The sequence below is a fragment of the Dermacentor albipictus genome, chromosome 3, assembly GCF_038994185.2.
Source record: "Dermacentor albipictus isolate Rhodes 1998 colony chromosome 3, USDA_Dalb.pri_finalv2, whole genome shotgun sequence".
Classification (NCBI taxonomy): Eukaryota; Metazoa; Arthropoda; class Arachnida; order Ixodida; family Ixodidae; genus Dermacentor; species Dermacentor albipictus.
In genome coordinates, this window is record NC_091823.1 from 71,726,910 (window position 1) to 71,743,632 (window position 16,723).

General features: G+C 42.4%; 1 protein-coding gene across 4 annotated transcripts in view; it reads right to left on the bottom strand.

Moving 5' to 3' along the window:
- Nucleotides 1-16,723, bottom strand: part of LOC135900668 (putative helicase MOV-10) — a 61,522-nt gene that overhangs the window by 36,921 nt on the left and 7,878 nt on the right. For all 4 annotated transcript variants that reach the window (XM_065430194.2, XM_065430192.1, XM_065430196.2 and 1 more), the window contains exons 3-8: nucleotides 14,951-15,112; nucleotides 12,904-13,091; nucleotides 11,746-11,838; nucleotides 6,680-6,820; nucleotides 3,522-3,725; nucleotides 2,268-2,376 (exon numbers count right to left, since the gene is read on the bottom strand). In XM_065430194.2, the coding sequence (XP_065286266.1) occupies nucleotides 2,268-2,376; nucleotides 3,522-3,725; nucleotides 6,680-6,820; nucleotides 11,746-11,838; nucleotides 12,904-13,091; nucleotides 14,951-15,112 (897 nt within the window). The remainder of the gene's footprint in view (nucleotides 1-2,267; nucleotides 2,377-3,521; nucleotides 3,726-6,679; nucleotides 6,821-11,745; nucleotides 11,839-12,903; nucleotides 13,092-14,950; nucleotides 15,113-16,723) is intronic.

Here is a 16,723-nt window from a genome sequence, read left to right on the forward strand (position 1 = left end):
TATACATATTATTTGTGTGTTTCTGAATGAACTTTGGTTTGAATTCAATGCTTGTGACATTCATTGCTTTAACCCTTTGAGGACAGGAGATAGTAATACCCCAAAAATGTATATTTTACATATAGCTGTGCAAAAGAACAAGGTTAATGAAGGAAAAAAAATTTTTTTGTGGAAGCTTTTCAAGCAATAGAGGGTCAAAACACCAGCCAGAAAACTGGAAGCGGGCTTCATCCCAAATCACCTATTGCTTCGTTTGGAACTGGTACAGACAGCTCTCATCATATGTGAGCCATAGGTAAAGATTGCATTTGCATTTGCATTGCAAGTGACACCACTGTCTCCTCTGATCGTACTTTCAAAAGTAAGTTAGTCGCACGCTAAACTTATTCCTAGTCCTGTATTCCGGCTCTAAATCAACAGACACTTGCTGCCTGCTATTCAGTGTTGGCTAAGACATTTAACCAGAACTTCCGTACTCAATATTGATGCTCAGCTACAAAACAAATTTTATCATCCATAAAGGGTTAATAACTCCATGTCCTACTATGTATCAATTATTTGTCTCATATTGTTTCCCATATTTAGAACATGATGGCATACAAGTATTGCTTTCAAGAAAGTTGCAAAGACGCGGCATTGTATTCCAGCATCACCCACCAGCTTGATTTGGTTTCGATTTCCCGTCACCGTCTTAAAACACGAAAACACTATGCAATAGGATAACGACAAAGCGTGTCTCAGGCCACTTGGACTCTATTAATTTGGCATGGGTTGGTGTCTCCTGTGGCAATAATTTTCATCGAGTAGGCACGTCAAAACTTTTCGCCAGAGTTCTGCACCCAAAGAAGCTGCTGACCTAGGCCAAATTCGAGGAGCGCAAATGTAAGCTTGCCTTCGGCAAGCTTACGTTTAATAACATCAAATAGTATGTTCTCCCAGTTAGTACATTTCCCATCGCTTTTTTTTCCCCCTCAAATGCATAAATGAGGTTCTGCTGTACATCTATTATCTTCTAAAAATATGTGTGTGATTGGGTGTGCTTGTCCAGTGCCATACAGCACTTCTTGAAGGGACACTCCCACTGGCAGCATACTAGGCTGTTCTCAAAGGCAATGAGCATGTTTGGTTACAATACTACATGAACAATCCAATGAAGCTGAGTACCGTATTTACTCGCATAATGATTACACATTTTTGTCAAAAAAATTTATGCAAATTCAGGGGTGCGGTCATTATGCAGATTAAATTTGTTGCGAAAATATTTTTTTTTTCATGCTGTGTTTGCTGTGGGCTGACAACAGGTCAACACACAGGTGGCTTCCGCTGCAACAGTGCGGCACACCAAAACAAAAATGGCGGCCGGCGGAGCAAGCCGAACGCGATTTTTTTCCTTCTCGTGAGTACATTACGCGCATTGAAACAGTTTATTCCGTATCAGTAATGAATAATATCATTAATATCGGCAAGTTTGCAACAATAACGTAGCCATGTCTACTTTTAGGGGACAGAAACAGAGATGGGCATGCATAGCTGCCAGTGACACTGAAACGCATGGCGAGCACGCTGCGGAAACTGCGGCTTTTGTCTTCACTACTATTCTAATACGGCACATTCTCGCTAATGGTGGGCGAATATCTTAGCTGTGTTACAAGCTTCAGTGTATATATAGGGTACACTTCTAATGTATCAGTGTAAACGTGGCTACTATCGTTGCCCCTCGCAATTTGTTGTGTGCCCACGAGTGCAGATGAGAAGAATCGAAAGGCGCTTTTTTTTGTTGTTGTTGTTACTGCTGTTGTTGCTGTTGTTGATCAAAACCATTATGAAGCCTAAAAATAATAAAGCCAAGGTATGTTCGGTTGTAGCTTCCTTTTCCATGGAAGTGCGGAAAGTGACGAAAGGAATAGAATGGGACATCTGCTTTAGAATGTTTGGCGCGTGCAAACCACTTGATACGTCTTCAAGAGTTGTTCACGTAGCATTCGACAGATGATGAGCGTGATCATCATTAGCTAGACTTGGCACACGACATATCGCTGCGACAAGTTCAGGGTACGATCATTAAAGGAGAAAGAAAAAAAGTCTAATTTTCGACGACAAAATTCAGGGGTGCGATCATTACGCGAGTGCTATCATTATGCGAGTAAATATGGTAGTTTCACTGTGTGGTCGATGTTAGTAAAAGCAGAAAAAAAGGGAAAAAGAAAAATTAACTCGGACAAAAATGCGTTTCAAGCTCATAACAGCGATATCAATGAGATTCACACCTGACGAAGCAATCCGCTGACGAACCTCTCTAGCTCTCGAGTTGTCATCTTCCAGAATGCTGGATTTACTGGAAAATGGGGCAACCCTTCAGGAAGCTTTGCCTGGCGCCTGTTGAAAAGATGATGGCACAACAAGGTATTTATTTGTTTATGAACACACCCTGCACAATCTACCGCTCTTTCCCCCCCTTCTCACCTTGAGATGCTAATGAAAGACCCCAAGCTCTACTGGGAAATTGCCAGCATGTTGGAGCACTATTTGCTCGACAGTCATACGTACTGATTAGCTTAATGCCATAAAATGATAGGTGATGTTCACTGCCTTGATCTGCTTTGCCATGAATTTCAATGCTGATTGATTGATTTATTGATTGAGTAAGGGACTTACTTATTTCAAAGCCCCAATATCAACACAGGGGTTAAAGAGAGACGATGAAGTGCTCCCAGTTAATTGTGACTGTTCTTAGGGTCACAATTAAAGGTCACACACTCAAAGCTTCCATATTGCACTCCCACCGGAAAGCTCCTGCTGGGAATCAAACCCACACCCTCATGCTCAACAGCAGAAGAAACTAGGAACTGAACCACTCTGCTGGGTACAAACCTCAAGTAAAAATATCAACAAAAACTTTAATATGGCTATGATGAACTACACCATAAAACAGGGCAAATGGCAGAGAGCTCCCTTTCATCGAGTTATAGTAGACAGTACAATGTTCGCACTAAGGCTCTGTTTCATGCAGCCTATGCTGTCATTCAAGCTTGTGTGCTTTTACAAATTCAGAAATTCTACAAATTTGGCCAGCTATCTTGAAATAGCAGGTACAGATGTGCCTTTGTGAGAGAGAATGTGTGAGCGCATGGCCTGCAATTCAAAGTGGCCATTCATCATGCTGCCACGAGGTGGCTGCAAGAAGCTTTACAGATGCTAGCGGCAACTACAGGTGACGAATTGAGCTTTCTTTACTCGACCACAGCCCTGACGTGTTCGTAGTTCTTCTGGTTTTCGATTGCTGGCTCTAGCAATCGTCAAGCCTTTCCTAGTCGCCCACTGACGTTGCAGAGTGCACGCCATGCACATGCATGCACTCTGTCATAAAGGCGGTGTGTGTACCAAAAGGAAAGCAGATCTGCAAAGGATGCCTGAAAGATGACAAAAACTAAGCCAATGTGGCAATTTCTGAAAGAAAAAAGAAAGAGAAAGAGAGAAGTAACAATGTACAGCACCATTCCATGTCAAGCGCATTTTCTTACATGGGGCATCTCTCGCCAGGCACAGTCCAAAGCTGTTCCTGGAATGCTCGACTGACAGTCTGCAATTTTTTGACCGAAGGAGCCTTGCTTAATGGTGCCAGTTTTGCCTCCAAAGGGTCCACCACTCTAACCCTGGCAACACAGTGGATGAAGAAGCCTTCCTCAAATTCCAGCTCTATCCTCTCATTGCTTGTGCCTAGTTCGCTGGAAGAAGACAAAAGAAAACATGCAATCGTAATTTGTTACCATCTCCCGCTCTCTCTTCATTAAACTTGACTTCATCTTCCGCACATGGAACATGGAGTGAACAATTTGTGTGTGGCATAACCAATTCTGGAGACTTACTAAACACAGCATACAGTGACCTGCATTTTTCCCTAAAAAATTTATGTCTGTACAACTCTTGGTGTTCACATTGCACCCCCAGTGATTAATTGAAACCAGTCTCGAAAGCCATGCTTTGCCATACTACAGACACCAGAAGCGACCAGGTAACGTTATGGCTGTAGTCATCACTCACTGCAAGGGGCAAAGACAAAGGCAACTTTGCATTTTTTGCTTGACAAACCATGCAAGTAACAGTTCAGAGTGTTGTATCAAACAATCTGGACCACAATGATGACACATACTGATGCGAGATTTGAGCAATAAAAGAAAGCATCACTAAGCACAGAATCTTTGGCATTCTTAATTTTTTTAAAAGTGCGGGTCAATGTACTGAACTTTCACTTACCATTCTCTACATTTAGTACCCAAAAGCTTAATCATACTCCCTATTACATGCAAAGGACACCAGGCTGACCCCACACTGGCCACATCTTTCAACCTTCAAGAGCTGAGACACAGCTAAGACGCAGCACCAAGCAAACAATTTCAACAGGTGCCATGCAGCTCATGAATTTTGCACACTCAAAGAATGGGCAGAACCAAGTTTCTGCAAGACACCAGAACAAAAGCTAATGAAGTAAGGCCAGCTAATGCTCTTTAAGGCCAACTGCAGAGAAATTTCACTTTGGCTAAATCAGATATATATATGAGTAGCATACATACTACTGGTGCAATCTTTCCAAAGCTGCCGGGCCAATAATAATCTTATTTTCTTGTTAACACCCTTAAAAGGCCAACTGCAGCAAAATATTTAGACCGCTTAAAAATAGGGGTGTGTGAATACTCAAATATCACCCAATCGAACAGTGAGCATTCGAATAATTTGATTCACGAATTGAATATCTACAATTTGATTTTTTGAGTATTCAATATATTCTATGTGGATACCCACGCATTGCCACATGGAGTCCCTCCCTCTTGCTCGATGCTGATCCAACATAAATTTATTGATAAAAAAATTGTCCAGCTGTAATCAGTGCTACCATACTAGCACTGATTACATTTGGTTACATTTACGTTTAGGTTACATTTTATACATTGAATTCCTATGTTACGTTTATATGCTCTATGTTTCTTGTATTGATATGAATGATCTACTTTCTACGTTATGGTATTTGCTTTTAGCAGGCGTGCAATTTCTATAACTGCTAGTTTGTTGTGTACAACTGTATGTTATGTATCTATTTATTATCTGTTATGTGCATTACATTGTGTACTTGTCCCGTCTTGTGCGCTGTCTCTGTGCCAATAAAGGGGGGGCCCGCAGTTCTGCCAAGCTGCCATCTATGACAGCTTTTTCTGTTGGGTTGCCTGCATCATGTAAAATTACTTGATTCAAATAAAGATCAAAATAGCGATTTTCACCAGAAAAACGCCTCTTCTATTTTGTTTATTTTGGGTTCCTCAACATATAAAGTAGCTCTTCATAAAGTTTGGTAATTATCTGCACAATAGAAAAAAAGAAAACAACCTTTTTTTTTGCCCAGTGGTACATCTATTTCCCGTCAAAAGCACCTATGAAAACCCTTTTCAGTATGTGTGGTATGCATAAAGGTTATAAATAGGGATAAAGTGCCTCAGAAAGGCTGGCCCATGTTTAGAAAGGAGGACCTATCTCTGTCAAAGTCGGCCTTGTCATCCTCAGCAGGTTAATTTTAACAGGTTTGCACAGTGACGTCATATGTGGTCGTCGTCAGCGGTGGCTGGCTGTAAAGGGAGAGACTGAAACGAAAATGAGCAGTTGCTTGACGTCTCCAGGCGTGGTTTCTAAAACGAGGGGACAAAAGTTGGAGAGTGGGAAGGCGGCAGCAAAAAAGAAAGAAAGAAAGAAAGGAAAAGAAAAAGAAGGACGTAGAAGAGTGTTGGGGAAGCGAGAGGTTAGGGAGCCTTTAAAGAAATGAACAGAAGCCATAGGTGTAGCATTCGGTGTGCGTTTGTGGTTTTAGAAGAGCTGGTCAGTGCGTAAGTAACAAATATACATGAGTTGAAAGAATGACTTGAGCAGCATAGCAGCAGTGCGCTGGGTAATTTTGAAGGTGTTAAGACAGCGACACGGAGTCTGGGGCAATTAAAGGGGTAGTTAGACTTCCAGCTACCCTTTCCTAATTTGCTGCTATCACGAAAAAAGCATAAATTTCTGAGTTACAGCAACAACCAAAAAACACCTAGATTTAAAGTTATAAAGTTTCTAAAAAAAAGGTATATAAAATTGCAAGCTGCCGCCACTATCCTGTAACATCAGGCATCCAGAAGATACTGATTCAGAAAAATGTAATCTATTGTTATAACTTTTTAAATTATAGTTTTCCTAAGGCAACACACTCATTTCCTCAACAGGACACACACAACATTTTTTCCATTAAGGCTAGGGTAATAAAATTGACTAAATGTTCTAAAAACAACAAGACAAAGCATCATGCCAAGTTTTGTTAATATTGGCACGTTGGTACAGATGTGAACGTTCAACCCCGCATCCCCCGCAACCTTTCATCCCCCATCAATTAAGTGCGGAATTTGCACATACAGCATGTTCCCCTTTCGGACAACCTTAAACTGAAGAGTCTCAAAAATATTTTTGCTCTTGCCATAAGCTCACCTGAACAGAAGTGTACTAAGCCCATGGGAACATAAACAAAGGAGAGCAAACTGTTCAACTTATTGAATTCGGCATGACATAGGTAGTTTGTGTTAAAGTTAGTTTAACTGCTTAACTGCATTTCAGCCATTAAGGCAGGATGAAACACACGTCGAGCTCGCAGCAATCTGCTTACCTGGCTTTACACACAAGATCCAAGTTGTAGTTGTCACCTGATGCAATCAAGTAGGGCTGGAAGGCTTTAGCAAGTGCCACTTGCTTGGCTGCAGAATTAAACTTGCATGAAACCAGCAGGTGTGGCCTATCCGTTGCATTCCTGGAGATGATAAAAGGAATGAGATACATCAGCAATGACAATTTGTTATTTCTACACAAGGAAGAATACTATCAGTAATTGCTAATTCAACAGAAGTACCTAGCTGCAGTTCTCTTTTGACTATCATCCCATTTACTTTATTATTCTCACAAGATTGTGTAGACGACCCAATACTTCAATGTTCTTTTGAAATATGGATGCAAAACTCCATTCTCCCTTTTTTCATCCCTTTGGGGAGCCACTGCTGCAGTAAATGACAAATTGTTTATACAGAGTCGATTTCCATTCACTCAGCATTGTATAATTCAAACTGTCTTACCATTAAATCTTGTTTAAAAGTTTCAAGAGGCAGCTGTGGTTTTTAATTACAGTTAAACTTCAGATAATTTTTTTTCAGATAACAGTTTCAATGAGATCAAATTAAGGGTAATTGACTGCATTATGCAGAAATGATGCAGACAGCATTACTCATGTGAGCCATTAATGTGCCACTGGTCAGTCCTGATGTGTGGCGTCACATTAGTTTTTTAGCAGGCACTTCCATTTCAAAGGCGAATAATCCACTTACAACACAGATTGTCAGCATAGGCATATAAAAAAAATATTATGCCTTTGCCCGAGATTTACATGCTTTTTTCTTCATGTTAAAAGTGCTCCTACACCCCAGGCCTAGCAGAGTCATCGGCATTACAGTTGAACTTTGGTATAAGGAACATAGATATAATCACACTTATTTACATGAATCTGATGCAGACATTTTTTCCAAAAATATGGGTCCAAATATTTCTGGCATGTTACAATTGGATTCGAAACCAAGACCACATAACCTAATGTTGGCAACAGCCTACCGTCATCGCCATCACAAGATAGCAGCAGAACATGTTATCTTGAAGGTTGCTGTGGGTCAATTTTACGCTTGACTACAATCGCTTTCGGAGATACTACCACGTTGGAGACATTCCATGCGACTCGGTACAGGATGTGTCGGCACATACAGCCACCAGTGTTTCCGATGCTGTGGCAACAATGCTCTCACCCGCATATTTAAACAAATCCAATGCTGAGTCACATAAAATTTCATGAAAGTGAGAGTAATACCTCTAAAAGCAATCGCTCAAGCATACCACCTTGTTATCTGTGGCCAATGAAGCACAGATGGCAACAAAGGTGCACTGCTTTCATTATAAAAGTTCATTAAATAAAGTTTCGCTCCTGTGAAGATTCTGCGCACTTTGTGTGTGTGATTTATTTTTGATTGCAAACATGGGGACATTTTTCTTTGATAAATCCGGCACATACAGTAAAAGCTTGTTAATTCGAACCGCAAGGGGAAGCCGCTTCAGTTCGAATTAACGAAAGTTCGAACTAACGAAAGTGAAGGAGGGCAACAGTACACTGCGATTTGGAAGCAGTAGGGCATGTCAGAAATTTGGCGTGTCAGAAAGTGATGGCGTGTGCCGCGGGCACACACCATCTTCAAGTCGAAGCTCTGGGTCCGACTGTGCAACACCACCGATGTCCACCGAAACGAATGTTAGCCGAGGCTTAACACCATCCCAATGAATAGCGACGGCCGATACCTCCTAAGCTGAAAACAGAGGTGTACAACCGATGAAGACTGCCGAGACAAAGACGCTGAACATGTGAAGGTGGAGAAGGCCCTGATTCGTTGGTTCTTGATTGCAAGCGCAGCTGCGACGTACTTGATTCGCTGTGTTTTGGAGCTTACCGTGCCATCTCTGCACAACATTAGCAGCTGTACAAGATTTGCAAAGCCTCCGAGATTCGCAAAGGGCAAGAAGTCTCCGAGGTTACGTAGAACGGAGAGGCGGCAGCCGCCGCTGCCTTCTGGCTGACCCCGCGTCGGTTAGATTTTTGTCCGATTTTGCCTTCTCTCGCCGTTCTCTCCGTTTCGGAGGCAATACAGCCTTGTGTGTAGGCAGTAGGCGCGTTTCTCTGGCCGTGTGCCAGGCGAGCGTAGTTCGAATTATCCGTGAGGGAACCTTCTCGCGTTCGAATTAACGGACTTATTTATACATAGACTTCTATGGAGCTTGGCCGGACCAAATCGTACAGTTCGAATTATCCATGAATTCGAATTATTGAAGTTCGAATTAACGAGCTTTCACTGTATTACATTGAGGTAAACTTTTATTTTGTTACTTTAAACCCGCAAAAGTTGGGTCGCGTTAGAATCGTCCAAATACGGTAATTATCAGATATAACAAAGTAAACTTAAAATGTTTCTTGCCAATATCAGCACATAACAGAGATCCATATACAGTAAAACCTTGTTAATTCCGATTTCATGGGACCAAAAAAAATCTCCAAGTTACCTGAATGTTGAATTATCGAGGGTATCAAGAAAACAATAAACAAATGCTTACTATGTCAACACGCTTTTATTTACTGAATGAATGAGCCAATCCTGTCTCTATTTTATACAAAAGCAGTGTGGAGGCTGAAATTCTCGCTATCTCGTGGCTGATTAGCCCTCGCAGCGGTGAAGGCCTCGCGATTTCCTTCATTTGAGAGACTTTTTACTATCCCATGCGCATCCCAATTATTTTCCCGCCAGTGAGCTGGTTGCCATCCATCACAATGTAGCCAGTGCTCTTTATCCTTGACAGCTTATCAAAACGAAACTACTGATTGCCGCAACCATTGCAGATGAAACCACGACCTCTGTCTAAACAATCATGGACGGCGACCTTCCAGTTCTGATGTCCCACGGCCGACACACGCACAGAGTCGGAACTAAACCACCGTTTGCTGCAACTGTGGAAGAAACTGCGGTCGCTATAGACGCGATCATGGATGGTGACTACGCAGTCATGAAGACATGCGGCCAACACAGTGCTATGCGTGGCGGTAAATGTAATAAAGGCATTATAGAGGCTCAACTTGGCACGAAGCTTTCTGGCATTGCTGTCATTCAGATACGATTTTTACATATGACTATGGCAATTTAGACTTCGCTTCGTTTGAGTGGATGCTAACGCCATTATTGCTCTTTTGCGTCGCTCCGCCGGTGCTCGCCGAGCTTCGAGAGTTGTCCAAATGAACCAATGTGCTGCCAAATGCATCCGAATTAACAAGAGTTTCATTGCATTAAATAATGCATACACCTGCCTGGACCAAACGACGAGTCCAAATTAGCCAATTTTCCGAATTAAGGAGGGCTGAATTGACAAGGTTTTACTGTATATTGAATATCAAACATAATGAAGGTATTTTCATGTTGGATGCAACTTTTGTTAAAGCAAGGTTTAACTGGCGATAACTTAGTGGTTAGTGGGTCAGTGGTATCTGTGCCTGTGCAAGCTAGTGCAGTGGCAGCTTGAGACCTGCCACCAGAAAAAACTGCATGGATTTCGTCGAACCTTTGCTTACTGACATCTAAGACAGTCTTTGAGGGAAAAGCACAGTCAATACTGCTGTGCTGAGATGAAATCTGTCAACGACTGCTGCACAATGTACCAGCAACCAGTACAGGGCAAGGTATGCTGTGCAAGCATATATTGCTTGCTGTTATCCCCAAAACATGTGCACAGGCACTATCATTCGTGTAGTCAGTGTCACGTATGTTAAACCTTGCACAAACTGCCATGCACATTCAGCAATAGCTCAGCGGTTAGAATGCCTGAAGCCCCTCTACAAATAGCCACAGCAGAAAGAGTTCAATGCCCAGCAACTGTACTGAGCAAAGTGTTGTTTTTCTTTGGCATGCAAGGCCAAGTCAACCAAGCAAGAAACTGGTCGCAACAACACATGATGAAAACAGATGGCCCTCCCGAAATTCCCATAGGTGCACTTGGCTAAGGCAGCCAATTTACTGTGAAGTTTCAGAATGCATTTTTTTTTTACCTTCAAATCCTGCAGCAGTGATATACGTTGTTGTCTTGTACAAAATAAGGACACTGAACCTAGAACGCAAGAGCAGCAAATGCTATTACACTTGAAGAAAGAGGGCTGCTAAACTGATTTGAAGGCCAACTGCAATAAAATTTTCAGCATCATCAACCTGGTTACGCTCACTGCAGGGCAAAGGCCTCTTCCCATACTTCTCCAACAACCCCGGTCATGTACTAATTGTGGCCATGTAGTCCCTACAAACTTCTTAATCTCATCTGCCCACCTAACTTTCTGCCGCCCCCTGCTACGCTTCCCTTCCTTTGGAATCCAGTCCATAACCCTTAATGACCATCGGTTATCTTCCCTCCTCATTACATGTCCTGCCCATGCCCATTTCTTTTTCTTGATTTCAACTAAGATGTCATAAACTCGCGTTTGTTCCCTCACCCAATCTGCTCTTTTCTTATCCCTTAACGTTACACCCATCATTCTTCTTTCCAAGACCTCCTATACAAATAAAATTTTGGCCCATGCATAAAGCCTAGTTCCAGATAGCATACATGTACAGCAGCCTCCACGCAAAATTTTAAGTCTGATGTACAAGCAGATGAGTGATGGAAGGCTCGCAAAAGTATACATTCCTAATACCAAAACTTAAAAAAGAAAAAAAAGTGCCCCGCTTCCCCCACCGCCACCACCACTCGCCGGAAGTTGCACACAACTCGGAATGCACTGGTCCTCGACATGTCCTCCAATGCTGGGTGCCACCCACAGCTGCCAACAGCATACTGAAAAATTTCGGAGGCAACATGCTGGGACTTCCGTCGTACCTGATAACCACCAGTTGCACACGTCATCTGCTTGGGTGCTATTCAAAGGCTGCTAATAAAAAAATCAGACAATTACCAGCCTTGCAGCTCTGCCAAGACAGACTGCTTCAGTTGTACACACTACTCATTTAGTGTTAGCCATTTAGTCCAAGAAAATTTCACTGCAGTTGACCTTTATGCATGCAGGAGGGTCACAGAACTGCTATGAAAAGTGGTGATGAAGGGAGAAACTGAACTCACGTGATGCAAAGCTGCAAGGAGTGGCTTTCCCCAGGACAAATTTGGCCGAAGTCAACTTCCTTTGGGGCATCAAGGCCATCGGGGATACGACAGCTGCAGGGGAGGCACAAAGAGGAGGTGGCTTAAAACCGCAGCAGCTTAATTTGAGATTGAGAGGTAGCTGATACGAGGGGCGTACCATAATGAATTACAATTTATTTTTGTTTTGGCAGACAGAAAGGCGTTACATATCTCTTTGAAGTCCACTTTGTCATTGTAATTGCCCTGGAGAGCAATGCACTTCTCCCACCAGTGAGGGAGACTTGCTAGGCCCTCTTGGAACCACATCTTTGAAGTGCTGCACACCAAGGCCAGAAAGCATCTTGCAGCCCCCATATGTTAGCAAAATGTTGACCATGCAAGGGTCTCTTCATGGCTCCGAACAGATGATAGTCCAAAAGCGCCAAGTCGGTGAATTTGGAGAATGTGATGCACCTTTCCTGCACGATGATGCCTTCCACCCGTGTGATGTTGGGCGGTGATGCGAGCAAGCTGCTTGCTCACCACCCACTACCGCGAGTCCCTGGTGAATCTCCAAAGCACTCATCATGCCCTCCTTCCCCAAGAACCACGATGTCTAGTGCTACCCTAGTCAGTCGTTCTCCATGCAGTCCGCTCGGCTACTGACCCACGTGGGGAATGTGAGATATGGAAACCACAAAATGGATTCTGCCAGCACGTGCTGCCGTCTGGTGCTGAAACAACTCCCTACTACTCATGACAGGTGCCCCAACAGATAGGGAGGCCCATGCAGTGCAGGAGATTCACAAGTGCAATTCATTATGATATGCCCCTTGCATGTGACAATGCAACATTTCGTCTCATTCAATTAGTGCTCAAGGGTGCAGTTTATCGCCCATGCACAAAGATCTAACGAATCTGACCTGGCAATGTCAAATGACAGTGAAGTCAAACAACAGAAGTTTATTTAGAAACGAATACAGTGCATGACTTATGTAGAACACTGTGACAACATGATCTGGGTTATTATTTAAAGTCCCTAGTGCCTGTCACTTAAACCAAAACTGGTGATTGTGATGACAACGTATCTAATAGCACTGCCTCAGACTGTGCTATGTCATGGAATGCCTGATGACTGACCAGCATGAAAATACTCACAGTTTGCTTGCAATGATACCATTGTGGCAGGATTGGCTGGATGGCCCTGCCTTCTCATCATACACCTCCAATGACACTGCCCGCCAGGCAAGGTTGCCCTGGTCACTTTCTATGGCATGAACTGCGACTTGCAGCCCAACTTGCAATCTTGCAGCATCAGTTGGCCACTGGTGCCCTGAGAACACTATCTGATGAGAAGGAAAAGGAAAAACAAAAACACAGTTTTACATGGTGGCGATGACAGGAAGACAAGGCACTCAAATGTGGAGAACCACAAACAGTCTATAGAAAAAACTCTTGCCCTTGAAAACGAGTAAAGCAGTAGTGACCGGTTGAGAGTGCAGTGGCAAACAAACGAAGAAAGTCTGCAGACATGATCCTGATAGTTTTTGCCACTCATTTGTATTCTACATACGCATGCTATACATTCAAACTATGTGTGCATCTGTGCTCGTTTCCTGTACACCAGCCAACCAGCGTCATTAAAGGAGTACTGACACAAATTTTTGAAGTGGATATAACGCGTGAGATCGATTTATGTGGGCAACACACATCGTCTTTAACAGTGAATATAGCTTGAAGCATATTTATTATCAATTTTAAGTATGTGCGTGTAGCCAATTGCAAAACGCAGCGCCTCACGACATCAATGTTAAAGAAGGATTGTAAACAAACAACCAAGAAAACGCTACGACACAAATTTTTGTTGGCTGCCATGCTGCTTGCTTGTGCTCTTCTTCTCAGTTGTTGCTTGTAGTGGGACGCTCTCTGATCGCTGCAATGGCAGAATTAAGCTCCAGTTTTTGTTGTGGTAAATACCGTGTAGGCCGTGACGTTCGATGCCGATTTCACGTGTCTTACCACTGAACGTGGCCGATGGGAGTGTCTTGAGGTTCGTCCTCGCTGTCGCCGACCACAATATCCGAGCCACTACTTTCTAGCGGGTTGAATCAAAAGTGATTCGCCGTGTCTAATATGGCAGCGACGCCTGCGCGCAGGAAATCGTCACCGCTGGACAACGAAAACGAAGACGAAGATGGTGGCGAGGATATCACAAAGCACACGTAACAGTAGAACTAGCAACCCAATGCTTGTGCGCCAGCATGTGCGCTGGCGTGGGCATCAGAGCATATGTCAGAGGTTTTTGCAATCACGTGCCCAGCTGTGTTTTACATTATTTCTCTAGCCCATCTGATTGCTCTCTGAAACAGAAACTTGGACTGGTTGCTACAAACAAGACCCCAAATAATTACCTGTCGTGCTCTGAAGTAAATGAGATTTCGTGCTGTGATTACTGTGTAATTAGCTACTTATTAAAGGAGGAAAACCCAGATTGAAATTTTTTGTGCCGGTACTCCTTTAATTTGCCATCTCCTAGCCTGGCTGCACCCAGTTAAAGGTACACTAAAGAGAAACACCAAATGAGTTTATACTAATAAGGTGTTCCTTCGAAAATTTATTTGCTTTATATTTGCAGTAAGAGGCTGATTACATAAAATATTAATTTCTTTCACCACAACTTCAGCACTGTTATGCCTGTGTGAGATTACGAATTTCAGAGCATTTTTTTTTGTATTTGGGGCATTGTAGAGCCGTAGAAGTTTTCAAAACTTGCCAAGTTCAATTTCCGACTCCACTAGAATGTGATGTATGTAGTAAATCTTTACCAAAATATAACTACATAACTTGGTTCGACCAGATGCCATCAAAGCCCATTGCATCACAGCGAGCAACATCGGCACCCATCTTTCGTTTTTGCATCTTTTCTGTATTATCAAGCAGGATCTCATTTTTTCATCAAGCGACATCTCATGAACTTATTTATCCCTTTAGCAAACATTTTAAAGGGGTGTACACATGCGAGCACTTGAATTGCCTCGTTGCACTTTTCTCTACAGGTGGGCATCTGCAGTGTACTTCTGGGTGGAATACACGAATGTTTTTCACACAGAGCGACTGCTGCATACTAACCATGTGTGTGTATGCAAGTTTGTGTAGTCATGAAAAAACAACTGACGACAAAGAAAAGCGAGAAATTTCTTCTCACCTGCTGTTCAATGATGCCGCCTGTAGGTGTGAGGCGGGTCACCTGTCCTATAATGTGCTTTGATCGAAGAGCTTCAACTGCAGTTGCACCGCCAGTCTCTTCGTCAAGCTGCAGGCGCACCCAATCACCTGAGCACACCTCGAAGTCTGGCGCATACCCTGCCTGCGGACAAAGCAGTGTTGGTAACTCAGCAAGAAAGTCAATAACTTTAGTGAATTTTTAGTCACCTAAAGAGGAAGCTTTAGCTCGGGTGCTCCTATCTAAATGCATGTAAAAGGAGAATTCGTTTTTCTCGGCAACCACTCCACCAAACTTGACGAGGTTTGTTGCATTTAAAAGAAAACTTCAAATCTAGCGACTGTTTATTTCGAATTTTCAATTTAGGTTGTCAATGTTTTATTAAAAATTGGCAAGAATCACAAATTTTCAGAAAACGAAACTATCAAGTCTACAACTCTGTAACTCAGCAATGAAAAGTGATATCACAGTTCTGTCAATTGCATCTAATAGTACGCCTAAAGCAGACAAAATTTATGTGTTACACATGAATCTAAAAAAAATTGAGTAACATGGAAATACAGCTTTTGCAGAACCCCTGTACACAATGTAAAAAATTTGCATAATATATAAATTTACATACTGAATTTGTCCGCTTTGAATGATCCAACAACGCCATTTACAGAATCGCAATATCTGTTCTTGATGGAGAGCTATTTATCTGTAAACTTCATGCTTCTATTTCTTTCGAACTTACGAATTTTTGAAAATTCTTTCAACAAAATTCAGGCCCTATATCGAAAACCCACTTCCGACAGTCACTAGAATTTAACTTTCTCTCTCAAATGCAACAAATTTCATTAAGATCAGTCCAGGGGTGATCTCAGAAAAGCGTTTTTGGATTTTGCATGTATGTGAATAGGCTGCGTCAAAGTTTGGCCCGAGTTAAAGCTTCCTCTCAGTGACAACATTGTCTTTCTGGAGTCTTAACAACATATCTAGTGAATGTTTTAGTAATGTAGAGCCAGTAAGTCGCCCTGGTAAAATTCTTCAAGGGACAATGGACTTTGCCTACATATGATCTCAATGGGTATGTAAGAGCCTATTATTTGTCATTACTTCTAAAGACATACCAAAGAGCTGATGAGCAAGCTACCTGGGTCCATAAAAGCTGCTTTTCTATACTCAAAGACAAATTTCTGTGCAATGAAGGGAAAGCTATGGAGGCAAAGCATGCACAAGTAAGAGTGCTCCTGTAATGAGTCCCACATTCTCATCCATGTTAGTTTAATCTGGGCAAGAAAAACAAACATTTCATTTACAACAGCAAAACAAGACAAAATGCACCACTGAGCATTAAATTTGATTTGTTGTTATGCTTTTCCCTTCTGCATTTGGGCGAATACAAAACTGTTGCACATAGAAGATATGCTGACTCAGTATCTGTTCCAAGAAACGAAAAGCACTGCCATATGCTGCCGAACTACTTGGGGCCGTAACACGTGTGCAGAAGCTCTGTCACTGTGGTGTTCCCTTCAATACCACAGAAAGTTGAGCATGGGTTGTGGGGTCTCACACATGTTCTTGGGACAAAAGCAAAGCACAATCTTGAGACCTGGTACCATTTTGAAAATCAGGGGTTTTCTTCCTTTTCACAATCTTATGATTCACTCACCACTACAGAAAGTGATCTACAGCTATAATTAAAAAAACAAACAAAAAATAAACAAGGAAGATGTCTAGAATCACTTAAATAACGACAAAATTTCAAGTAAG